Source organism: Pteropus alecto, unplaced genomic scaffold, assembly GCF_000325575.1.
Source record: "Pteropus alecto unplaced genomic scaffold, ASM32557v1 scaffold164, whole genome shotgun sequence".
In the NCBI taxonomy this organism is placed as follows: Eukaryota; Metazoa; Chordata; class Mammalia; order Chiroptera; family Pteropodidae; genus Pteropus; species Pteropus alecto.
The window spans coordinates 17,001,841-17,028,414 of record NW_006439568.1 but is presented as its reverse complement, the minus strand read 5'-3'; the positions used below and the strand labels follow the sequence as shown (position 1 = coordinate 17,028,414).

Sequence of the window (26,574 nt, the reverse complement as noted above, 5' to 3'; positions counted from 1 at the left end):
CCCGCACTCCATCTCTTCTGCCTTAAATCAATCAGTCCTTCAGGTTGTACGAGATCTGTCTTTGTCAGCATGCTAAAGGGCTCGGGGAATTATTTTTAAGCACTTACCATGTAGCAGAGATCGTACGTAATTTACATGCATTATCTCATTTAATCCTAATTCGGTGCCCTGGCAGGTAGATGTTATTTCTCCTTTCTACTAGTGAGGCAACTGGGGGATGGAGAGCTTTACATAATTTAGTCAAAGCTACACAGAGAGTGAGAGAATTCAAACTCAGAGAAGTTCAAAGCCCATAATTAAACCACTACACTGCAGCCCACCATTTGACTTTGTTTTTTAAGGTATCTGTTTCACGAAGGCTCACCTGAGTTTGTATATTTAGAGGCAAATCTTCCTAATGACTAACATGGCTTGATCATCTTGGTGGTTTCTATGGGCAGCTAAGGACTGCCCTGTGTACTACTTTTTATCAAAGATCTAGAACTTGTACAATCTCTCTGCCTTTGACGTGGGTTGTAGATTAATCCAGGTGCATTTCTCAATCTAAAAAACAAAAAAAGGAGTGGTGAGGGCAGGAAGTCATTTGTCCATGTGTGAGTGGGTCTGAGCCACATTTAGTTAGGGCTCTTATGGAGGTAAATAATCTTGATAAATCTGTTGCTTTTCCACTGGAGATCAACTCTCAGTACCCAGCGACAAGCCAAGACATGCTTTTCTTCTTTGACCAAAACACCCACAAAGGAAACAGAAACCAGTTTAGCAACTTCATAAGTGGGCGCAAAAGGATTCTTATAAATAAAGCCTCCTATTATGCAGCTTTGGTCATGTTAGGTTTGAAATGCTGAGAGTTTAAGTCGTCCCACTCTGAACTCTTAGTGACAACCTAGTGAATTTAGCTCTTAAGAGGATAGATCTTATGTTAAGTGTTGTTACCACAATAAAATTGAAAAAATACATTTAAGAAAGTAAAACAAATCATGTTATTATAAATCGATCAATCTACATGATGTGATGACAGATATAAAGACAATAAATCAAGAAGTAAATTAGGAAAATAAATAAAAAACTGAACTAGAAAAAGAATCTAGACTAAAAACTAGAGGAGATGTGGAAGCAGTGGCCTTCCTGACCACCGCATTAAAAATATTTTAAAATCTGAGTTTCTTAGCAGCCTGGATCGCAAAGGTGGTGAACAGCTAAGAGAACACAATGCCCCAAAACCGGTATTATTCATTGGAAACTATGTTCGTCAGATGCCTGATGGGCAGCTCTAAGTACAGTGAAAGGATCGATTTGGTCTTATATAACCTTGAAAGAACTGCACTTAGCTGACAAGTGATTTGAGTTTAGTTCCTACCATATTCCTAATGAGAGCAATAAGAAGGAGCAAATGACAAAATATTGGGAAATATGTATCTAGTGTAGGTGCGGCTCAGATACAGATATAATTTGCTTCTGTAGGTACCTGTCCTATGACAAATTCACAAGTGTGTTTGATGAGTGCATGTATGTGTGTCTTAATAGCTTTCTTATTCGTATTCAAACAATGTAATATAGATAGCATTACCACCTTTGTGAGATGTATTTGTTAAAAGCCCTATTTGCATTTTCTGTAGAGGCTGAAAACTGAGTGTTTATGTTTTGTCTAGGTTTTGTGTGTGTGAGAGTTTCTTCTAATATGAACTCTTGCTTAAAAAAAAAAAAAAAAATCAATTCATTCCTGACTTCTACCTGCTACTGGTGTTTCCTCAGAGTCTGCAGCTTTGCTCAGTTGTTTGAAGATGAATATCAGAGCATCCCCCAAACACTTCGTGCCCTCTTTTTTTGTTTACCATATAAAGCTACAAAGAAACACTCTGTCTTTAATTTTCTATACATAGCTAACTCAGCAAAACTTTGAGGATAAGCAACATCTCCCAGGGTAGTTGTGTACATAACATGAAAACATTAGTTGAATATTCGTAAATGATAAAGCATTACACATGTGGAAGGCACTGTTAGCATTACTATGGTCATCTGGGACTGGAAAAAGCCAGTCATGTCATTAAGGAAAGGAGTGGAAATTAATACCTATTAGACACCTAATTATAACAGAGTGCCAGGAACTTTACTAGAAATTTTACATAGGCTGTCTTATTTTTTTCATAGTATTCAGAGGAAATATTGCTGAACTCTTAAAGGAGCCAAATAAAGAGTTTGTAGTAGACACAAACATAACTCCGTAGAGAAGATTAGACATCATAAATTTTCCTTTGATACTGAATCACATTGCCAGTTTATATCATTTCCTTCTAGAAACATGTTGATTAGGTCAAGTACTTTACTAGTCAATGAGTAACTTATTATGGAGCTGTCAGAACTTTTCAAAGGCCATAAATTCTGTATTGCATGCAAAATCTTGGTATTATTACTAATATAGAGTGTCATTGTTACCAATTGGTGATAACATGAACTCCATTTTTTTTTTAACCATTATCAGTTCATTACAGTGTACTAACTCTACACATAGTTTTCAGTGACTTGTTTTGTCTTTTTAAATGGCCCCTGAAGCCTGCCTGCTTTGGCATCCCATAGTCCCTGGACTTGCAGTGATCTTCCAAGTTGACATTTTCTCTACCAGATGATTGTGAGCCCTATCTCCCAAATATTGCAGTATTATAATATGTGTGTATTATAATATGATCTGCCGTTGAAGAATTTCATAAAAATGTGATAACAGGGAGAGGAAAAGGGAAACATCCAGCAAAATCGTCTCCAGGATTGTAAAGTTTAAGGACACAAACAGGGAGTCGGACAGAGCCAGGCTACGGATGATGCCATTTGCTTTCAGACGGCTAACACAGAATGTGGATTAAGAGGGAGCCAACTAGGAATGAGAGAGTTATGACTCTTATTCATTCGTTCAGTTACTAAATGTTTAATACCATCATGGGTGTTGTGGTGGACTCTCTCCTTGTCCTAAAAGGAGAAAAATACAGGAAGAAATAAATATAATGCAAAGCAGTATGTACTATATCATGACTATGCAGTTGGAGGTTCTCAGGGGGAAAAATCAAACTTCAGTTCAGACAACGAGCTAGCACCATTTAAGTACCTGTAAAGGTACAAAACAGCAACTAGGTACAGAATACCCAGCCTTATCATATCTATTGCCTGTCAATGCCGTTAGAACTAAATAATAGAGATTTGTTAAAGGCGGCCATGCCATTGATATACTTTATGATAAGAAATTGTACAGAAGTCAGATATTGAGTTCTGTTATTTCACTCCATGATAAACTGTAGGGTCAACTGAGTAACATATTAGGTAGCGCATGCTGGCACTATTTCCAAAATGTTCAGTGAGCCAAGAGTCTTAACAGATACAGTTGGTTTCCCATGCGCAGAAGCAGAAACCTTTGAGTTTCACACGCTGCCACCAGGGGTCAGGGGCTGGAGGAAGGGGAAGACTCTCTCCCAGAAAGGAAGTGTCTTACCCGGGGAAGCACAGGAGCCAAAATATCCGTCTTCTCTTCCTGAGAGCAGCATATTGCTGTCTCAGTAGAGCTTGAAGGGAGGACTCAGAGATGCTCTGCTCACGTAAAGGTATGTGTAAGTGCCCTCGGCTTTAAACGAGTCATTTTGGAAAGTCAGATGAGGCCGACTTTATGTTATATTTTCAAAACCAGATGAGCTGTATCGATCTGTTGGCTACTGCCTGCAGAAAGGGAATGTCTAGTGGGAGCAGTCGGCAGGGAGTAAACTCTGTGGAAATACTCACCTAGGTATAAGATATAAAAAAGACTTTCTGTGCACGTATATTATTTGTCTATGATTTGCTGTAGGTGCGGCTGCTGTGATTCTCTAAGAAGGCACTCCCCAAAACAAATTCAGACTTAGAGATTTTGAGTCTGCTCTCATGTTCAGTGGCCATTTATAACAAGTTATGACTTTTTTCTTTCGTTCATAGGAAATCATTTGTCAGTAAGATTTTCATATTGCTTTACCTTGCCGTTGACTGAAAAATTGTGCACAATTAGGGTAATGATAGTGATTAAGTCACATGGTCATGCTTTTATCACCATTGTGCTCTGGGTTCCAAAGACTGGTAATACGTTTCATTAGGCTCTCCTAACCACCCTCTTTAAAATTTATTTAAATGTCTTTTTTTTTTTTTTTTAGCATTTTATTCCTTTTAATAATCTAGGATCCTGAGAAATGAGGAGAGAATTAGGAGGTTTTTAGTCTTTTAAGTTTTAGTCAAACAAGTCAAAATAACATTATTGGTGGATTGACGTGTACTTGTAAAATGGGAGGACTAAAGATATAAAAAGATCTGAGGCATGTAAGTAACCTCTTTGATTTTTAATAGCATGCAGCAGACAGAATTCATTATTGACTTTTAAAAATAAAATTGCTCTACATTATTATTTATTTATAGTTTTGACTTTCAAAAGAAGTAATTACCATTACTAGGGTAGTTTTTCTTCAATCACAAGCAATTATGTGACAATATCAGATTGTATGATATAGTTTACTACTTAGTCATGAAGCTTAATGATTTTGTAAGATATTATCCCTTTAAAGTTAGTAATAAATTTATGAGCATAATGCACAGCTAAAAGGTTGAGTATCTTTTCTTTTTATTTGGATAATTTCAAAACAATTATTTCACATTCTAGGGCAATTTATTTAAGAAAATGTTATTGCAGAAACAAATGTTTTTAATTAAAAATTAACTAATTTCATTTTTCCAGTTTATCACACAGATTTTGTGCTGATGATCATAACATGCAAAATGCCGAAGTAAAATATTTAGATGATTGTTTTCAGGCCAAACAACTTTTTAAATTTCAATCACAAAATCTAGGAGATTGATAACCAGTCATAACAAAATTTAATTTCCAACTAATGCCCAATGCTCAATCATTTATATTTAGTTCAAATTTGAGAGGTATTGAAATTGTCTAGTTTTCAATTTTCATGATTTAAAAAATACTCAGGAGTGGAAAAATCTTCAGTAGTAGACATGAAGTTATAGACATTACAAAAATGTAAGAAGCCCTTTTTCAAAGCTGATGTTTTAAAGTGTCATTTCACATACTGGACAGCGGTTATATTTTATAAGATCAGGAGATCTGGTGCAGATAAGATTCAAACCACTCTTAGACTTCAGTGAAGCTCCTGAAGCTCCTGATTAAATTAGATGCCTCCTTCCATTTTTGCTACCACTCCTCCAAGCTGTCCTCCCCTCCCCCAGCTGTTTCCTCCTCTTGACAGTTCTCCTTTCTCTTCCCTCCTGTGTATATACTTATACCCTCCTGGCACTGGAAACTCAGACATCTTTTTGCAGAAGTGGATCTGTTTTCTTCAACCGCGGTCATCATTGTGAAAGTAAAGAATGGCAATTAATATTTCATATATATAGCACTTAAGCCTCTTGACCTAGATTATGCATTTCGCTCCTTTGTACCCATCGATAGGCACTTAATAAATGTTTATTGATTGTCTAGTAAGGTTGGATTATGACTGATTTTGAGAATTTTCATCCCCTCCACAGTTACCAGTACTATATTTCCTTTTCTTTACTTTTTAACTTTTTAAAATCTGAAGACATAATCAATGGCACGTCATAGTTTAATTGGCAAGGTTTTCTTTTTTCCTCTCTTGGTGGTGCATCTTATAATCAATGCTGTTCAATTATAAAGTTTAAGCATCAACATTAAACAGAACATTAGGCAGGGTTATGTGTGAGTGGAAAGTTGGGAGAAGAAAGGAGAAACTATAGAACTTGTCCCAAACTAAAGGAATAAGTTCTGCATTTTAATTACCATCGGAAATGATATGATCGATTAACTTACTGTCTGAATTACAAGGAAAACTATGAACTCCGTCTTCAGGGAATGTCCTACTGTAAGAGTCCAAGCTATTTTGAATCCCAGTGCTGAATACATATCAGTCTCTGAGAGCTTGTATCTTTTATTCAATTAGCGGAACCACAGTCCATAGCAGCTCCATGGCATTAAAAATAAAACAGGTTACTTAGATTCCCCAATTGCCTTCTTACCTTTATTCCTTCCATTTAAGAGAGAAATCGATCTGTAAATTACAGTAAGTCTTTGGTTTCAGAAAAAATAACATACATATGTTTAACAGTAGATTTTGGAATCATTGTATGGCAATGATTTCCTCACTTTCAGAGAAAACCATGGTGGGGAAGTAGGGGGATTACCAGCAATTAATGTTTTTTTTCTGTGTTTGTTTTAGTTACTTGGTCTGGTTGGAGAAGTCAAACCTTATAGTCTATTTGTTGGGTCCTCAAAGTTATTTATTTACCAGGCCCTGTTATACATGAAGACTTAAACAGAATTTTCCCATAAACATACATTTTCACAGAGCCTTACCTGCCTCATGGAAAGAGAGTTATAGGTTTAAGCTAATGCCCACTGGAAAAAAAGTACTGTAAGTCATCATAGTAATTACAGAATGACCCCACTCCCTGGTCTCAGGTATTCATGAAGAAGAAATGCAAAATTAATTGAATCAAATAGGGTCAGTCACATAGTTATTTTTATAGCCAGGACCCTTTTCCTGACATTAGGAAGATTTTAAATATTTTCAGTTTAAAATATCATCTTAACGATTCGTCAATTAAAAAAGAAAATGAATTCCATAAAAGAACATAGGTACTATTGTGTAGAAACCAAAAGCACTTAAAAAAAAAAAAAAAAAAACACTGGTTAGGGGCATTTACATGTATTTAAGCATTCTATAATACATATCCTTTGATCTTTTGTTATATTGGCTTTCACAGATTCAAGAACATAAAATAATAGTACAAAATAAATGTCATTTATGTAAATTCCATTGCTCTAGTAAGTATAAAACTCAAAAATTATATTTTTGAAGGTAAAATGTTATACTTGTATGTATGTTGTTTTGAGGATGGAGTACTTTCAAGAGGCAGAAGTAAAGAAAAGAAAGAGTGCCATATTAAAGGTATGGCAGGCGAAAAAGGGAATGGAAGGAGAAAGGATTTGGGTCACTACTTAAAAATCATGTTTCTCTTCTATACTCTATCTGCCAATGGAGAGTCTTTCAATATCTCATTTCAGTCACTATATTTCCAAAGACCAAAGGTTGTAACTCTAACATGAACATTTTCTCATTTAATAATACATCAAGGTTTAAAGTGTTTTCCCATTTTAATTTATTAGTAGTAACAGCAAACACTTTACATAGGGCTGACTTGGTATAAAGTACTATACTAAGTTCTTTACATATATTAACTCATTAATATTTTAGCCCATTTTAGCATAACAGTATTAATCATACCCTAAGCTACATAGCATTTCAGTTTATGGAAACACTATTTGAATTGCTCAGGCCCAGAACATCGGTATCATTCTAGACTCTACTTTCTCTCCATAGCTCATCAGCCCAGAGATCCCATTGGCTTCATCCTTAAAATAAATCCAGAATGCGCGTAGTTCTTGCCACTTGCCTTTCTTCCTTCTAGGTCCAAACACCACTGGCTTTCACGTGCGTTATGGCAACAACCTCCTAACTGGCCTCCTTGCCTCTGCTCTCGTTTCCCCTCACTAATCCCCAGCCAGGCAGCTCTTAGTAAGACGACTGGTGGAGGAATGCAGTTAAAACATGAATTTTATTGTGCCACTCTTGTGCCCAAACCTTTTCAAGGGCTCCCTCCTCTCTCAGAGTAAAAGCCAAGCTGAAGTCCTCATCATGCTGCACAGGGCCCTACCTGGTCACTGCCACACAAACGCACACGTGCCCAAGCTGAAGTCCTCATCATGCTGCACAGGGCCCTCCCTGGTCACTGCCACACAAATGCACATGTGCACAAGCACAGACACACACACATACACACACACACACACACACACACACACCCCTCCTTGTTCCTACCATTCCTTCCTTGTTCACTCCGCTCCAGCTAATCTGACCTTTATGCTGTCTCTTGAATCCACCAGCCATGCTTCTTTCTCAAGGTGTTTGCAATTACCATTCCCTCTGCCTCTATGGAGAATCCTCCCATAGAGACCAACATGGCTAGCTCCCTCGTTTTCCTCAGTCATTATTCAGAAGTGGATTTTTCAGTGTGGCTTTCTCTGGACATCAACTAAAACTTTACCCAGCCCCTCAATAGTTCCTATCCCTCTTCTCTGTCTCTTTTTCTCTTTAGCATGTATCACTAACAAATATGTATATGTTTGTATTTATGTTGTTAACTGTAATGGAAACTCTATGAAGTAGGAATTTTTGTGTTTTTTTTTTTTTCCTATATTCTATCCTTCATACCAAGAGCAGAGTCTGGTATATAATATGTCCTCAGTAAATATTTGTTGAATATATCCTCAGATTGACCTATTTATTAAGCACAGTGATTACTCCCATTCCACGAAGGAGGAAGTTAAGGCACAGAAAGATTAAGAAATTTGCCGAAGGTCAAACAAATGAAGTAAGTTTCAGAGCCAAGGTTGAAACCCAAGGCAGAGCCTGGATCCAGAGTCTGTGTTTAAACTACTCTCCAGTCCTTTTTTAAATGACTGAGTAAATTAATTGAAAAAATAGAACTCTATGTAGATTCATCTGTTCTCTGTGATTTTCTTCAATATGCTTTCCTTCCAGTTAAGTGAAAAATTGAGAGTTGGCTGTCTTAGACAGCACAATATGACACAGCAAAGCCTCTTGCCGCTGTCACTTTTTGAAATTTTTCCTAAAAAGACGATATGAGTTTTTAACATAGGAAAACAAACAAACAAACAAACAAAATGACCCCAATTCCACCCATAATGATATTCAAATAGTAATAAAAAGAGAAAGTATACTCTCTTACCTTGGGGCAAAATGATAATATCAAGTTAAGGATACTAAAGGAGAATTCCAAGAGACTAGAGATTCTGGATATATGCAGGCCCGTTTGTTCTCACATGGATCAATAGGAACTAATTTATATTTATGAGTATATATAATCAAATTTTGATTATAATTGAAACTAGATATGAGGAGGTAGGGGAGTTCCACCCAGTATTTGGCAGGCCTTTGGAGATGAGTATGTGAAGGTCAGTCCACACATAGCTGATAATTACCTCTTATAATGATGACTACCATTTAGCTATGTAATCAAATTAACAAAATATTCAATGAGAGATTAAGTGGAGAGAACAGTGATCTAGGAAACACAACATCAGACTACAGTATGTGCTTTGACACTTTATTAGGACGGTGACTCCTTTCAGCTTTAGTTTTCTAATGTAAGTAAAAAGGGATGATGAGATCAGCAAATTCGATAATGTTGCAAAAGTGCCCTAAAATTGGTAAAGTGTCGAATAAAACATAAGTTATTATGTTATTCTAATGGAAAAATGCAAATTATTCAACATTAATAATTATCATTTGGTAAAAATTGTTTAGGTATGACTTTTTAAAGCGCTTATTTGCATAAAGGTAGATAATTTTTTTAAAAAAGGGGCCTTTTTAAAGGATTAAAAGAGCAAATGTTAGAGAAGATGTGGAGAAAAAGGAATCCTCATACATTGCTGGTAGGACTGTAAACTGGTACAGCTACTATGAAATACAGTATGGAGGTTCCTCAAAAAATTAATAATAGAGCTACCATATGACTCAGCAATTCCTTTTCCATTGTCTACCACCAAAATTAGAAAATACTTATTCATAAAGTATTTGTACTTATTCATAAAGTATACGTACCACTATGTTTACTGCAGCCTTGCTTAAAATAGCCAAGACATGGAAACAACCCAAGTGTCCTTTGACCGATGATTGGAAAAAGAAGATGTGGTACATATATACAATGGAATACTACTCAGCCATGAGAAAAGAAGAAATACTGCCATTTGTGACAATGGATGGCTTGTGAAAGTATTATGCTAAGTGAAATAAGTCAGTTGCAAAAGTACAAGAACTATATGATTTCACTCATATATGGAACATAACACAAAGCAACAGAAAGCAAACACAGCAAATAAACTTGTAGACACAGAGAACAATATGGTGGTTACCAGAGGGGAAGAGGTGTAGAAGGAGGATGAAGAAGGTAAAGAGGTTCAAATATATGGTGACAGAAAGAGACTAGACTTTGGATGGTGAGCACACAATAGAGTATACAGATGATGTATTATAGAATCGTACACCTGAAACTTATATAATATTATTAACCAATGTTGCCCCAATAAATTTAATTAAATAATATTTCAGGGTGGCAGAAAATTAATGTATCAAATGTCATTAAAGGTTTAAAACAACCAAACCAAAACTAATATACTAATAAACTTTAAAAAAAATTTGCTTTAGATGGTGAGACTGAGAGTGTTTTAAAATAATATTTCATAGGCTATCGAGTTAAAATTATAGGCAAATCAGTTATCTGAAAGATGTATAAATACATACTGAATTTTTTAAAGGCTATCATTATCTATCCAAATGCATCGTGTGGTAAATTGTCAACTTCATGTTGCCAAGGCTACCTCAATCTATTTTTTCATAGGATTCAGGTTGCAGGGATCTGACAAACAAGAACATGAAGTTCTATTTTCCAAACTGTTAGTTTTGCTAACATAAGGCCAACCCCAACACTTAATGGCAAAGCAAAAAAAAAAAAAAGCCATTTGTCCTGAGTCTGTTGAGTGCTTTTATCCTCACATGTGTTTCCTTACCTGCCTCGTTCCTCTAGAAAGTCAGGTTTCCAACTGATCTTTTCCTCTGATTTGACAAGGTCACTATGAACTTTGTGATTGTCATCCAGTGTTGGCAGTCCAGTTGAGCTTAGTGACAGACTACTTGGCCACTCAGGTCCTTTGTGGAAAGGACACTGGGCCTTTACATTCCATCCATAAACAAGTAAAAATGAAATAAGATATTTAGGTAATAAGTGATAAGGAGAAAATAATAAAGCAATCGGGTAATGTGATCACATGAGAGTGGAGCGAGGTGAGGCATTGGTGCAGTTAGCTTGGGACCTCTCTGGGGAGGTGTTGTTAGGGATGAAACCCAAACAATGAGAAGCCATACAAGGATCCAGAATAGCTAACCAAAAAGAGAAATAATAAGTACAATGTCAAGAGGTAAAAACAAATTTGGTTTGTTCTCCGAACAGAAAAAAATACCAGAATGACTGGAAGAGAGGTAATAGTACAAGACGAGGTGTCAAGAGTTAGCCATTGACTTGGTGTATACTCATAATTAACCTTCATTTATGCCTGTGAGCACTGTAATTGTCTTTCTTTTATAAGTGTGTCTCAAGTGTAATAGTGAATAATTTCAAGTTGTTCTGTACTACATCATTTATAGAAACCTTTAACATACATTTTCATTTTACTTAAAGCTCCATAAAATCCCCTTTAAGTAGGCAAAGTTAACGTTTCCATTTTACAGATTAGGAAACTATGGTAAATAAATGTTACATAATTTCCTTAAAAAGGCCTACAGAGCACATATAACACACCCCCAACACACACACACACACACACACACACACACACACACACACACACACACATTTTGATTTGCCATGCTTTATCAAAACTTTCAAAGTCAGAACTATCTTTTAGCCCACAATTGAAGTGAACTTGTTCCTTCACTGTAACTAAGGGCTCATCATTGCTAAAAAAAACAAAACAAAACAAAAAAACAGAGTTGCTAAAATGAATAAAAGAAAAAGAAACCTCAGTTTGCCTAACAGCTCATGAGTGTAGAGCAAGGATCTATACATTCTTTTCCACTACATCATTCTGCTAGATGGCTAGTTTATGCATCACATAATGTTCCCTGTCAGATTTAAGTTTTAAATAATTCACTTTGGACTATGAATTTGAGGAGAACAGGACAAGTTAGCCCAATGTGAGATGCTGACAACCTGAACTAGGCAACTGGGCCTCCTAGCCTGAACCACCTAGGTAATTCCACACTATATCAATAACGTTTCTGTAGCTGTGAAAGTTAGGTCCCATGTGACACTTAAAAATTCAAAAAAAATCGAACTATATTCTTCTTCTATTTTTCATATGCTTATTTTATCATAAAAGGATATCTGATTATTTGTAACAGTTTATTATTTGAATGTTATATTTAATGCATAACTTTTTCTCTTCTATATGCTTGAAATTTGCTCTTTTAACTTCATATCTTTTCAAATACTAATCTAGCTATAATTTTCAGGATAAAAAAAATTTTTTCTATCAAAAAGTGCTAAGTTGCTCAGTTCCAGGTTTGTGTGTGTGTATTGTAGCATAAATTCTTACAAGGTAAAAAGGAAATAATCTTTTTAATTCAAAAAACAAAGTACACATATTAGAAATATCTCAGGGTTGAAGCTATCAAGCCTACTTATTAGAGGCAAGTCATGGTTATGCAGTTAACCAGCTGTTCTTCCTTTTTTTTAATTTAAAAAACCAAGTTATTATGAAACAGTATGATATATACTGTTTCTGCCTATTAACTAAAAAAACACTTTTTACATTTTGTAGATGATAAGATTAAGATATTTTTGGAAATCATTAAAAAATTAGTCTTTCCTTTTTCTTGCATATTGTTTTTATATTTTCAGTTGTATTTCTGCAAATGTCATTCTCTGTGCAACTTGACAGAAGTTTGGTGGCTTTTCCTTTTAATCCTTTTGTATTTTTAAAATTAATTTACTTATTTTTGCTTCGGTCTTACAGTTTCTTAGCACCTTCTCTGTCTGAATGATTAAATGTTTGGTTGTAATTTTTTTACTTTAAAAGTATCTCATTTTCTTAATTTTTAAAAACACACATTTATTAAACTTGAGATAAGTTTTCATTTAAAAATGTCTTTTTCTCCCACCTTTACTTCCAAGTCTCAAAGCTGATTTCCTGATTTAACATTTGTAGATCCTTGTAATAATCAAAAAGCAACCACCACCACCAAGTCTTACACTTGAAGGAAAGATCTCTTGGTTATTATTCACTAGCGTTGTGATGCTTTTTCTAGTTTCAGACACGTTAGTGTAATACTTCATAATTTCAAAAATTCTTCAGGACATTCATAGCTACTAATTCTGATATAAATATTTAAACCGATTTTTAAACATCTATGATAATTAACATTTTAAATGCATCATGATTTTTAATGTGCTCAGTTAAGTTTTTTAAAGAGCTAGCACACATTTTTTTCTTTTACCATTTTTAAATTGCAAATCCTGAAAAACATGAAATGCTCTGACCTTTTTTCTCCTCTATGTCCTGACTCTTTTTTTCCAGATCGTTATCTCTCATGTCAGCAACAACGTGTATCTCAAAGGACATGCACGTATTACGCAAACACTTGAAATCAAGGCAACTTGAATAAAGCATGTCTTGTTAAGCAAAACCGGATCAGAGCATATGTAGAAATGGAAGAATTCAGGATAGAAAAGGTGAAATTTCAAAAGAAAAACTTGGTTTCTCATAGATTTCTCAAGGTATATATTCAGATGCTGGTACATGAGTAAGTCCTTATGAATTATCTAGCTTCTGATATTTTGAGAGAAGAGTAGCCTTCCATGTGTTTTAAAATTTCTTTGCCTTCCTTGTACTATTAAGTATGCATTTTACTATTGAGAATCTCCAGATGAAATACTAGGTGTGTGGTGGTAAATCAATGGTAAAATGAGATATTCTATATCCCGATATGCATGATTTACTGCTCTTGAATTAATGTAGTATATTACTAATGACATCACCAACATATGCAGACAATAAAAAAGAAATCAAACTATCCAAATGCTTTTAGAACATCTGTTTTCTACTTCTCACATGTAGCTGAGAAACAATCACGCTGATACTTCTGCCAGTTCCAGCAGGGAGCTTACTTGCTGCCTTTTCAGAGATGATTAAAACCTCATGCCACTTGGTAACAAAACCAAACTGAAAAGAGCACCAGAGCTGGCACAGTTCATAGCTGAAAACATTAGCTTTTAGGCAAATCCTAAGGCTTTTGCCATGACAAGATGCAGGAAGAGGTAGAGGCTGGAGGCACAGTGGGCTGCCCGCCATCCATCCCGAAGGTCTGTGGTACTGCAGTTAGTATTTCCTGTAATTCCTAACTGGACTCCTAACTTTTCTTCTCTCTCTTTGCCCCTCTAACTCATGAACCACACTTAATGGTCTTTCCAGAACATAGAACTCTTGTTGATTCTCTCTTAAAAATCCTTATAGATTTTCTATTGCCTGCTCTATTCCAGACTCCTATGGCATACGCAGTCTTTCATGGTTTTGAACCTATCTTCCTAGCATCTCCTATGCTCTTCACAGAGACCTGATTTTAGGAATACCTGTCCATTGGATTGTTGCAAGAATTCAAAGAGAACATTTATACAGAGTACTTAATAATAACTAGAATTTATTGGACACTTACCATCTTACCTGGTGCCAAGGACTGAGCTAGGTGCTTATGTGTATTCTCTGATTTAATCTTCATAGAGCCCCTTGAGTTGTAGATACTTTTGTAATCTCCATTCTCTAAATGGACAGATTTTGGGAGGTCAGGCAACTTGCCCAAGGTCATACCTGTAGACAGAAGTGGAGTTGTAATTTTATCTGCCCAACTGAAAAACTGGTGCTTTTATAGATTTTACTGCTGCCTGGCACGTTGCCTGGTGTACAATTCAATTTGATTAAATATTCATTTTTTAAAACCCATTTCTATAAAATTTACAGTATATGAAATATGACCTTTTTTCCTTGCTTCCATTGCCCACCAAGGTTAACTGATAAACACTTCTTTGACTCTTTTTAGATGCCCCAGTCTTCTCTATGCCGTCCTCTTTCATCTTTACACTCACCGTACTGTAGTGTAATCAGTTGTTTAACTATCTAACGCCTCTAATCTTTTGGCAATTTCTTGGGTGGAGGCACCATACGTTTATTGTTTTTACATCCTAAGCACTGAGCATAAAGTACAGCACTCAGCACTTGTCGAACAAATGAAGGAGTAAAGCAAGCTCTGAAGATAATTTTGAAATATATGGGGATTTCCCCTTTCTCAAAAATGAGGAATTCCTTTTTCCATTTAATGTGTAACTGCGCTAACCCACCAAATAACCAGCACTCAACCAACTCATTGCGAAAGAGCATAACCGAACTTAAAAAGATAGAAGGGGCGAAGAGAAGACAAAATCACCCTCTTGTTCTTCCTTCCTCATTTCCTTCTGTAAAATTGAGGGATTTTTTTTTTCTATCAAATGAGAAAGAGATAAGGTTGAAGGAATGAAGAAACATTTAGAAATAGTGAAATTAAATTTCAGTTCTCTCAAAAAAATACTAGCTATGCCTCACGCTAAGTCATCTAGGACTCAAGTCTTCCGGTCTTATTCCCCCCTGGTCCTTTCTACATTTTCCAAACACAGCAATATCAACGTTCACATCATTCGTGAATTAGGAAACACTCCTAAATTCTAACAAAGATCTGAAAACCAAAGGGAGATCAACTGATAGGCACATGGTTACTGAATGAGTCAGTGCCAAGTCTCAGGAATAGAGCTTAAATCTTCTGACTGCTAGTCCAGGGTTCTACTTATCTAACTACTGTCATGTCTCCTGAAGAATTTGGTAAAAAATGAGGATGATATATTTGGCAAAGTAAATCATTGTCATTGCCAGTGCTCATATTCTATTTTTCCTTGTTTAATAGAATAATAATTTTAAATTCCTAGATATAGATGTTCTATTGGTTAGTATGTAATGCTATGTCAAAAATACCAATACAGAAATACTTATAGAATTTATATTATCTCCCCAAATACAGGAAGCCTACATATATCAGCACCAAAGCATTTCTTAAATTATAAAATAAATCAAATAAGTATTCATTAAACATCATTATTCTCTATAAAGAAGAGGGCACACATTATTTTTTTAAAAAAACTGCTTTCTTTTTTGTAACTTGATTGGCAGGATCCTGTGTCCCCGGATGAATTTCAACAACTATAAGGTCTAAAGCAGACTTTGTACCTTAGGTGAAAATAATAATACCGTGAAACAAAATAACAAGCAATATAATCTAAATACAGTATGATATACTTGCAAATTACGGTCTCATATCTAAGGAGAGTAAAACCCCCTGCCTCTAGGAATTTGTAGGTGAGCCTTAAAAATCTCACCCTTTTGACCTCCTTTGTCTTCTCTTTGTATAGAGAAATGGTGGCTTAGCTTTCTCTGCAGATAGGAAAGACAGCTAATAACTGGGTTTAGATCCTTGCACTGCTACTTGCTAGGTGTGCACGAGTAGAGGAGTCATTGAAGCGCCTTTAACCTCTTGCTTCTTCATCAGCAACACCGAGATAATGTTACTCCTCCCAGTAAGGTTGTTGCAAAGATTAATGACGTGTGGATAAACATGGGCTTAAATCATAGAATCTTGGAACTAAAAAGGACCTTCCCTCGGTGAATCTACCTCACCGTTTTTCAGCTAAGAAAACTGAGGCAGAGGAATGGCAAATGCTGTGCCCAAGACCGTTAAGCCAGTGAGTCATACATCGGAGGCTAAAACCAAGTCTTTTGCTGGAGTGTGCTTGGTTTTATTTTATTTAAATTTGTTTTTCACTTGATAGGCATAACAGAACTGATATGCACATGGAAGGAACATAAAAATTATGATAGACTGAGCTGAAAGAAGAAGTAGACTTTTTACACCAGGTAACATGACAGCAGATGAGAAAAGAGGAAGATACAGGGAAGAATATTTATTAGAGGGTTTAAAAGCATGCCAAACATACAGTAAAATGCATAAAGCAGACGTGCTAACCACTACACTATGGAGCCACCCCCAATACAGTAAAATGGGAACATCTAATTACCTAGAATAAAATGTGTTACATAGCTACAATGTCTACTAAGGGTATTTCTTAAATGTATGGGATGATCAAGAACACATTCCGTGCCTTCCTTGTTTCTAGCACTCTTCAAATTCTAGGACTCAGCAGTCCTCACAGTGAGAACCGGATCCCTGCTTTGTGCCGTGTGGCCACCTGTGCTGGTGCGGGAGGAGGGAGCAGAGAAGAGGTTTAAGGGGGCGAGTTGCAGAGAGGAGGAGCTGCTTAGATGGGATGAGGAGGACCAGTGAAACCCCTCACTCGGTGCTTTCCAATCTCAGAGGTTCGACTGGATTCACAGGTCCCTCTTACAAATTGTAGATACCCTCTTAAAATGATATTTGCATCCCATAAATCACTTTAGTGATAATATTTCCACATTTCTCCTTACATCAGCGTTGATTTTTTGTAGAGAGGTAGAAGAAAGTGTAACTGAGAGCTTAAGCAACCATTAGCAATAGGCAGGCCTAGATAGGAATTGATAGTAGATGCCAAAGGGTATTAAGTGCCAGGAGGCAAAAGAATCTCATTTAAAAATATATATATTTCTCATATATACATTAATGAGAAATATATATATATCATATATATGTTAATGAGAAATTATCTATGTGTGTGTGTGTGTGTGTGTGTGTGTGTGTGTGAATGAAATGCCAAAAACAATCTTTGGCTACTTTTTTTTTTCCTTAGTGCTATAGAGGTAACCAGTTAAAATCCAAGATGTGAGAGCATTTGAGATCTTGCTCTCTGGCATATGTCATCAGTTTAACTCAAATAAACTCATAAAAATTCAAAATAATAAAATCAAGCATGTGATACTACCCTGGTTTTTATGCTCCAGGACTCGATGTTGAGTGCTATTTCTCCTGGTGATATTCCTGCTAGGAATAAGAACAAGTCAAACATGTAGTCTAGGAATTATCAGACACCATAATCTAAAACAAACAATGGAAAGATGGCAGAGCTGGAAACCGAGAACCAAAATTCAAGTTCCTGCTGGGATAGTGAGGAATTGCACTGGTCTGTGAGTAGAGACCCCCGATCCAGTCACCTGAATACATAAAGCTCTATTTTTCTCCTGTGAAAAGGAGTCTGGAAGTAGGCAGTCACAGTATAGCGTCAGGATGTCAAGGCTCAGTCTCTCTGAAATGTTCTTAGCCTTTTCCTCATGGTTCTCAAAGGGCTGCTACAGCTCTTGCCACCCATCTATTGTCTAGACAGGAGGGAGGTGGCGGCAGGAAGAAGTACTTGTGTGAGTGAAGCAAAACCTTCCCCAGAAACCCGAACAGACTTCACCTCACATCTCAATGTCCAGAACTGTGTTGCAGGGCTACTGAGAAAAAGGAAGTGAAAAATTAGCTTTTCTTTTTTTTTCCTTTTGCTAAATACATTGTTATTCCAAATAGAATCAGGAAGAAAGAAGGATGGATAGTAGGTACTTAACAGTCTCTTCCTAATAATCACTAAGTAATTATTGCTCTGCCTGTATCTCATTTTCTTATCTGTTGAATGGTTATCATGAATATCTGCTCTATCTTAACTCCTTGGTGCTGCTCCCCAACCTCCAGCACTGGTTAGGAGAAAATAAATGAGGGTTTTAGCAAATCAAAAAGCTAAAAGTGGTATATAAATATAAGATAGTTTAATTAAGAAGGTAATAGGAAGGAAGTGGTTGTATGTATTTGAAGGAGACTTGACTGCATACCTTTCCACTTCTTTGGTCATCAGAGTAAAAGAAGCATAAATTTTCTAAAAGTCCATGTTGGGCATTTAAAAATACACCAATATGTAATAAAAACTTAGCCTTAAAATATACCAACCGCAAATTATTCTTATAGACCATGAACTGTATGAACTCTTGCCATTTGACCAGTCATAGTGCACCCCAGGTGCAGTCTCAGGCTCTGGAAAGTTGGGTCAGATAAGTCTGTATAGGACAATAAAATACTTCTGAGAATCTCTAATGTGGATAGCTAGTTAGGAAAAAAAATTTTTTTTGAACCAAGACGTGGGGGATAAATTTGAAAGTAAACCAAATGGTGTAACACTGATCTTTTTTTTTTTGTATTCAAGATTACAAGAACTTCAGGAAAAAAACATTTATCCTTTGTTAGGCAGACAGTGTTCCATGTTGAAATGTATTCTCTGATAGAAAAATGTGTTAAAATATTTTGTTTCAAGCTATTTCTATGTAATCGGAGAATTAAAGTTAAAAATTAGAGATCAGCTAGCTAATATCTTGAAGCCATCCATACAATTACCTTCTCTTATAGATCCACATTCAGAAAGAGCCAGATAATCTATCACATAAAGATATCAGGAACAGCAGAACGCTATAGCAACACTACTAGCTAATTGAAACACCCTGTCTCTTAAAAGCTAGGATAAATTTACAATTAGTAATGTACTTATTTCATTCAAAGATTTGAGACCACTACCCAGAGGTGTTCTTTTGTTTTTTTGCCTGCTGGATTGTTTTCTCCCGTTCAGTACCTATCATATGACCACGGGGCATGGTGGATACGGGTAGGGAGCAATAGGTTTCTTGCTTGTACATTATCACAACTACACCAATATTCAGTAAACAGACAAGACAGTTAAATTGGGATTGCTGGACATAATCTGTAGCATTATGCTCAAGAGAAGATTATACCAGTTCCTTTTGGAGGATTCTGGCTGTTTGCTGTATGAAGTGCTATCTGACCTGATGTGTAAAACCTGGAATAAGACAAGGGACCAGTGGAGCAAGGGAGATGCTTCTAGATCAAGAGAAATGGTTATCAAGCATAGAAGTCATTGGAGGAAGAGAAAATACTGATTAAAATTCCAAATACTGGCTCAATAATGAAAGATAGAGAGGATGAATGTGCGAGTGGTAAGAGATGTGGGGCAGAAACGAGAACTGGGTGACTTGAAGTGTTTGAAGTGTTTTCGACTGGAGTTTACACATATACAATTACAAACTGACGTTTTCCAAAATCTCAACTATTTTATAGTGATTCTTGATAGCGTTATGTGAGGATGTTAACCAACTGTGTTTTTCATTCATATGGATGGAGCATGAAATTAAGGCAAATGCAGTGTCTTCAGAAATCTTCACCCTCAAATTGTGTATGCATCTCATTTTGTATTTATCTACTTATAAACTGAATTGTAAAAGGTAGAGTATCATACTGATGTGAGTCTAGATCGAGAGCACTTAGTGAACATGTAATATGTTTTCATTTTGTTCTGTTAATATTTATTTATTTAATTGATTCAACAAATAAGTACTATTGTATGACAGATGCTGCATGCCAGCAGTAAGCTAGGTCGTGTCATTAGAGATTGTAATCAGTCTACCAAGAAAGGTTTGGTTCTAGTAAGAACATATAAGTGTTCAATGATTTCAACACAAATTTACTCGGCAACATATTACTGATACAGTGATTTAACCACTGCTGAAAAATCCCTTCAGTAAAGCTTTAGTCCCCTGTTCGAAAGAGATTGCTATGTCTGCTATTTATTTTAACACTTTAAATACTTACATACCCCTCATCAGGAGACAGTGCAAACAAATATGCTAAATACTTGCAGTTTGGAAACAAGTAAAATCAGAGGTTCTGGGAATATTTTAGTTCGTAGCCTAGACAAAAAGACAGAAAATATCTGTACTCATCAAGAAAATATTTTTGATACATTCCCTAAACCTAAATACAGACTGGGAAGGCAGAAGATTTCCTAGGAGATTTAGATCATGCAAATATTAAAAATGAAGAAAGATGCAACATGATTCAATTAGACCTCCTCTTCAGATCTTATTAAAAGGTTTGGGGAGAAACATAGTGTTTTTTACACGTAAAGTGAAAAACAGATACTACCTTCAAGTGGTATCACAGAAGTACATACCTAGCTTTGCAATGTCATCCATTTTTGGCGTAACTGATTACATAACACTTTTTCTGTGCCTTTTATCTTTATATGGATGAATTTTCGAAAACTGCTATGGCTTCCAGTCTGAATATGTTTTTAAAGTGTTACTTTGTTTCTGAGTAGTCTTATTTTATCTAATTCCTTTTTATGTTTAGCTTTTAAGCAGTAATTTCAAGCTAAATGAAATTAAATGTCTGGAAATAGTAAAATTATGGCAGTATCACTACTCTTCTGTTACCGTATGGCTATCTTACAAGTAACTCTTCAAAAGTAATTGACTTTTGAAATATTCCTTTCAATTATTTTGCTTTGGTCCTAGTACTCTGCCAATTCTACCTTCTTATCTTACTCTCCATCTCATTAAACTTAGAAAATACATCTCTGAAACAAATATATTTAGAGTCCCATGGGAATGATGTGAGAAAATCAAGCTCAAAAGGAAAAGAAAAAGGAGCTAAGTGTAGAACAATGTTGGGCTCATTGCCTAATATATTTTTGGCCCTGATCTTATGAGCCAGCACTTCCTTGTTATGAGCGATGATTCTAAGTTACTCCATGCTGATGGAATTTATTATAAGGAAGGGAATCATTTACAAGTCATGGCTTCAACTTAACAATTACAGACTCTTTATAAATCATGTGCTATGTTCATATAGTCAGTCATAAAATATTCAGAATGTACTGTGCTGTTTTGTATTGTCCTAGGCTTTCTTCCTTAGATTCTTAGATTTCCCAAAGTATGAAGTTTAATTTGGGGATTCTTTCCAAATTTCAGAAGCCTATTTTACAAAGATAAGAAAATATTAAAGTGTCCTATCAGCTCAACTTTAGTAATCTCTTGAAGATTTACTGACTAAACCCCAGTCTTCCTATCACAACATGCCTTTATTATTGATAACACACAAAAAGGCTATATTATATAGGATTTGAATGAATTTGAATGAATGAATGACAAGCTCCTTTAGTTGTGTATTATTGACTAAGATGGTTGATTTGGAACCATTTCATATTGTGCAATTTTATTTCCTAAATTTCTGTGATGAATTATCAAAAACTAATACTCTTTGAAAGACTTGGATGAATTGATGTAAGATTTTAAAATGGTCTTATCTGTAGGCTTTATAAGCCATGATAACCTGAAAGAGAAATTAAAACATGAAAAGGAAATCCTCCAAACACTCACAATATACTCCCTCTTAGCGTCCTCCTTGATCTGTGGTCTTCACTGCACAAAAGAGGAAAGTTACAGCTGATTTATGGGAGAGCCTAAAGTGAACAAAGAACTGAAAAGCTAGATTTAGGACTTAGAAAAAAAGTCCCAGAAACTGAAATATTATTGGAGGAAAATAGATTACAAAATCAATAACAGTAATAGCTTGCATTTATTGAACACTTGCCATGGGCCATTTTTCATGGTTACTCTACAAGAGATATTATTATTATACCCATTTTACAGATGAGAAAACTGAGACTTGGTCAGAATGAACTTGTCTGAGGTCATACACATAGTAGATGATGCAGGTAGGAATTAAATAATAGAAATCTGACTCTAGAGCCAGCTCTTTAACATTACAATCACCATGAAACGAATGATAGTCATACAGATTGAATAGTTACTTGAATCACAGAACATTCCTTAAGATATTCTCACTAAAAATAAAGGTGAGCTTAAATCTATTCAAGGTTTTAGAACTAACATTATTTACAGAAAGTAAGGATAATGGAAGGGGTACAAGTTAAATAATGTCATGCAACAAGCTAATGGCATACAAAAAAAACATACAAATAAACAAAATCCAGTGGTGCCTTTGTTAGGATTTTACAGCTCCGGGTATAGGCCACATTGAGTCCAGTAACACTGGTACCACCTGGGAGATTGTTAGACGTGCAATATCTTAAGTCCTGCCCCAGACCCTACTGAATGTTAAGGTTCATTTGCACATTAGAGTGGAGAAGCACTGGTCTAGATGCCTGGAGACCCATTTGTAATATGTAGACCTTGTTTGGATCACAAGTCAACAAGCCAACTGCAAGAAGATGTTTTTGCCTATCAGGGAAATTGAGCATGGACTAGGTCTTGGGTTCTACAAAGAAATAAGTGCTAATTTCATTAGATATTACAATGGCACCCAATGGTTAATGATGAATGTCCAGATCTTTTTTTTTATTCTTCATTTTTTAAAGTTTAGTTAGTTTCTAGTATATAGTACATTGGTTAGCAAAATGATTCCCCCAATCGCTCCCACCCTCCCCTCACCCTCCACCTAGCCAATGTATTAATGCTAATTACATTCCTTATGCCCTGCTTCCCATCCCTGTGACATCCATCAGCTACTAATCTGTACTTCTTTAACCCTTCACCCGATTCTCCCAGTCCCCTAAATTGCCCCTCCCCTCTGTCCGTCACCAAATTGTCCACTATATTTGTGAGTCTGTTTTTGATTAGTTTGTTCTTTTTATTCCTTAAATTCTTCATATAAGTGAAATCATAGTGTTTATCATTCTCTGACTTAAATACCTTCTAGGTTCATTACAGCAATATTTTTTCCCATTCTCTTTCTTTTCATATATAGGGGTCTTGTTTTCTTATCCTTTCATCTACTATGTCTTTTAGTTGGAGTACTAATTCTTGAGGTACTTATTAATAGGAATGTAGTTGTTACCATTCTTTATTCCTGTTTTCGATACATGTTTTTTCTTCTTAAAGAAGTCCCTCCAACATTTCCTGTAATTCTGGCTTGGTGGTGATAAATTCCTTTAGTTTATTTTTGTCTGGGAAGCTCTTTATCTGTCCTTGAACTCTAAATAATAGCTTTGCTGGATAAATTATTCTTGGTTGTATATCCCAGATCTTCATCCTGTCAAAAATTTTTTGCCAGGCCCTTCTGTCCTGCATAGTCTCTCTTGAGAAATCAGCTGCCAGTCATATGGGTGTTTTCTTATATGTATTATTTGTTTTTCTCTTGCAGCTTTTAAAATTCTTTCTTTGTATTTAACCTTTGGCATTTTAATTATGATGTGTATTGGTGTGGGCCTCTTTGGATCCCTGATTTTTGGAATCCTCTGAGCTTCCTGGGGTTTTATGTCCATTTCTTTCACCAGGTTAGGGAAGTTTGCCATCATTATTTCTTCAAATAGCTGTTCAACATCTTGATTTTCTTCACTTACACTGATCAGATGAATATTTGGAGCCTTAATAGTATCCCATATCATCCTTAAATCATCTTTATAGTCTTGGCATCTTTTTCTTGCCATTCTGTTTGAGTGTCCTGATTGGCTTTCCTGTTCTCTAGATAGGGTACATGATCCTCTTCTATATTCACTTTGTTTATTCCTTTGTTTATTCCATTTAATATACTTCTGATCTCAGATAATGTGTTCTCCATTTCAGACTGGTTCCCTCTTATAATTTCCATCTCCATTTTTATCTCTTTGTTGGAGTTCTCTACATTTCCCAAAAGTTTATTGAGCATCTTTATAACCACTGTTTTGAACTCTGCATCTGTTAGATTACTTGACTCCATTATATCTTGGTCTCTGTTCTGTTCTTTCATATGGTTCCTGCTTATTTGTCTTCCCATTTCGGCTGCCTTTCCATATCTGTTTCTATGTACTAAGCAAAGCTCCTAAGTCTCCCGGTCTTATTGGTGTGGATTTGTGAAATAGGTGTCCAGTGGCACAGTCCTGAGGAGGGTTCAGCTGCAGGCCAAATATAGCCCAAGTCTCTACCCTTCCGGAGCCACCTGTCAAGATTCAGCAAGCAATCTATGGATACTGTGCTTATAGTTGTCTTAAAAGGCCACACCAGAAACTGAGACCAGCTGCCTCCAGGGTGAGTCTAGGCGCTGCTCAGCAGGAGCACCTGATTCGCTGAGGCTACACCTGGATGTGGCTTGGGTGGGGCCCGAGTTGGGGGAGGTGGGGTTTCAGGGAATCTTCTGGGCGGAGCGACCTCTGTTATCCAGTTTGATGATATCACAGCTATGGTGGCGCTGTGTCCGATGCACTGGGAGTGGGGAGGACTCAACAGGGTACAGTGGATACCACTGGCATTTCTATACTGAGCGAGTCTTGCTTTGACCCTCACTCCGACAACATCTCCTTGTAAATCCCTCGTGCCCCCTGCGCACAGCCAAACAGGCACTGGTGCTCAGAGTGGGCAGGTCTGTAACCGCAAAAATCCGCTCGCAGATGCGGCCCCTTTAAGAGGCTTCTGCCACTGCCACAGCCTCCATCTCACTCAGCTGCTGGGGACCGGGCAGCCCCATGTCCTCGCCCTATCCTATCTTTTGCCATTGCAGGGTGATTTCTTGGATTTCTCCCTAGTGGTATGGCTTATTCATCTAGGTCCCGGGTGATTTTTCCTTGCTGCTGCTCTTTGTTTCCGTCACAACTTTGATTTGGTCACCAGAGAGATGAATAGAGCCTCTATCATCTACGCCATTTTTTTTTCTCTCCTTTAGATCTTTTAAAATTTAGACATGTATACTGTAGCATGTGGGAGTGAAATAATATGTCTGGAATTCACTGTAAAATGTTTTGGCAAAGAAAATAGCAGTCAGTGATACAAATGTGACAAAATCTTAGAAATTGTTGAATCTATTTGATCGGTCATTCTATTTGTCTGTCTACTTTTGAATGTTAGAATTTTTCATATTTTTAAATACCAAAATAAATGACTTATGTCCTAGAAATTTTAGAAATACTAAAAGAAAGAAGTTTCTTATAGTAAAAAGAGTTACTCATTTAACAGGATGCCAGAGACTGTTTCCACAAAGAATTTTAAAAATAGGACCAATTCATTGGTCTGGGGGCAATTTTAGCTATAGTTCTCATAAAAGGCAGAGGACCTAAAAAATCTGTCAAGCTTCTTTTCTCAAAAATGATTCTATGGTAGATGTTATACTTTGTGACTACTTTGGGCCATTAATCTCAGATTTAATGCTTTAGTTGTGTTTTTTTTTTTTAAAAAAAAAAGAAAAAGCAGTGATATCTTTCTTCTCGCCCCATATTTCCTCTCCTCATGGCAATCTTCACTGGCAGTTCACTCTAATGGTTAACTGATGGAATGCAGAGCTACCTACTCATCCAGATCAAGCATTTAGTAGAGAGTCCTGCACTGATCTCACTCTGTTGAGAGTCTATGCTTGTAAGTGCAGACTAAAGCCTTTTGATGTTATGTGATCAATAAGAAAACCTTTGAGCTGGTATGTATTTGTCATTTAGAAAGGCATTCCTTTCAAAAGCATATAAACCCTTAATGTACTTACCCATTGCGAAGAATATCAATTTTTGTTTCTGGAAAAGGGAGCAAAAGAGAATTCCACAAGCTCTTAAAAAGAAAAACCAAGCACTTTCGTAGCTTATTAAAATGGCAGTATTTGTGGTAATATGTTTTATATTTTCTGGCTCCTTCCCATAGAAACCTGAGAATGCTTCTCCAAGACTAATAAACTCAGCCAGCATCCTTAGATGTAGACATTATAGTGTTCACAGATGAACAACCGACGCCTGACTGGTTTAGTAGGTGCCTCGTGTTTATAGAGTCAGTGGATGAGCAAGAATTTGCTTCCAGAAATCTTCCCATTTTAACCACAAGAAGTTTTTCTTATTTGGTACTATATTTGGGTCTATTGGTTTGAGTTTTATGGAATAATCCAGAGCACTTAAGATTTTCCTTTAGACATGTATCAGGAGAAATAAATGAGTAATAGGAGAGCAGAGGAAATTTTGGTTCTGCCTGAATCAGAGTTGCTGACACTCAGGTGCTGCTCCTTGCACTTCTCTAATTCAGGTTATGCCCCTGAGAGGCTGTTTACAGGACGCCGC

At 36.2% G+C, this 26,574-nt stretch overlaps 1 protein-coding gene across 5 annotated transcripts in view; it reads left to right on the top strand.

Annotated features, from left to right (window-relative positions):
- The window catches only part of OXR1 (oxidation resistance 1), a 304,617-nt gene that overhangs the window by 186,163 nt on the left and 91,880 nt on the right, over window positions 1-26,574 (top strand). Inside the window, exon 1 of one of the 5 annotated variants that reach the window (XM_015593003.2) lies at window positions 3,490-3,584. The exons of the other annotated variants lie outside the window; for them this stretch is intronic. Within the exon in view, the coding sequence (XP_015448489.1) occupies window positions 3,566-3,584 (19 nt within the window). The 5' untranslated portion in view covers window positions 3,490-3,565. Of the gene's footprint in view, window positions 1-3,489; window positions 3,585-26,574 lie in introns of those variants that run through there. 5 annotated transcript variants of the gene reach the window in all.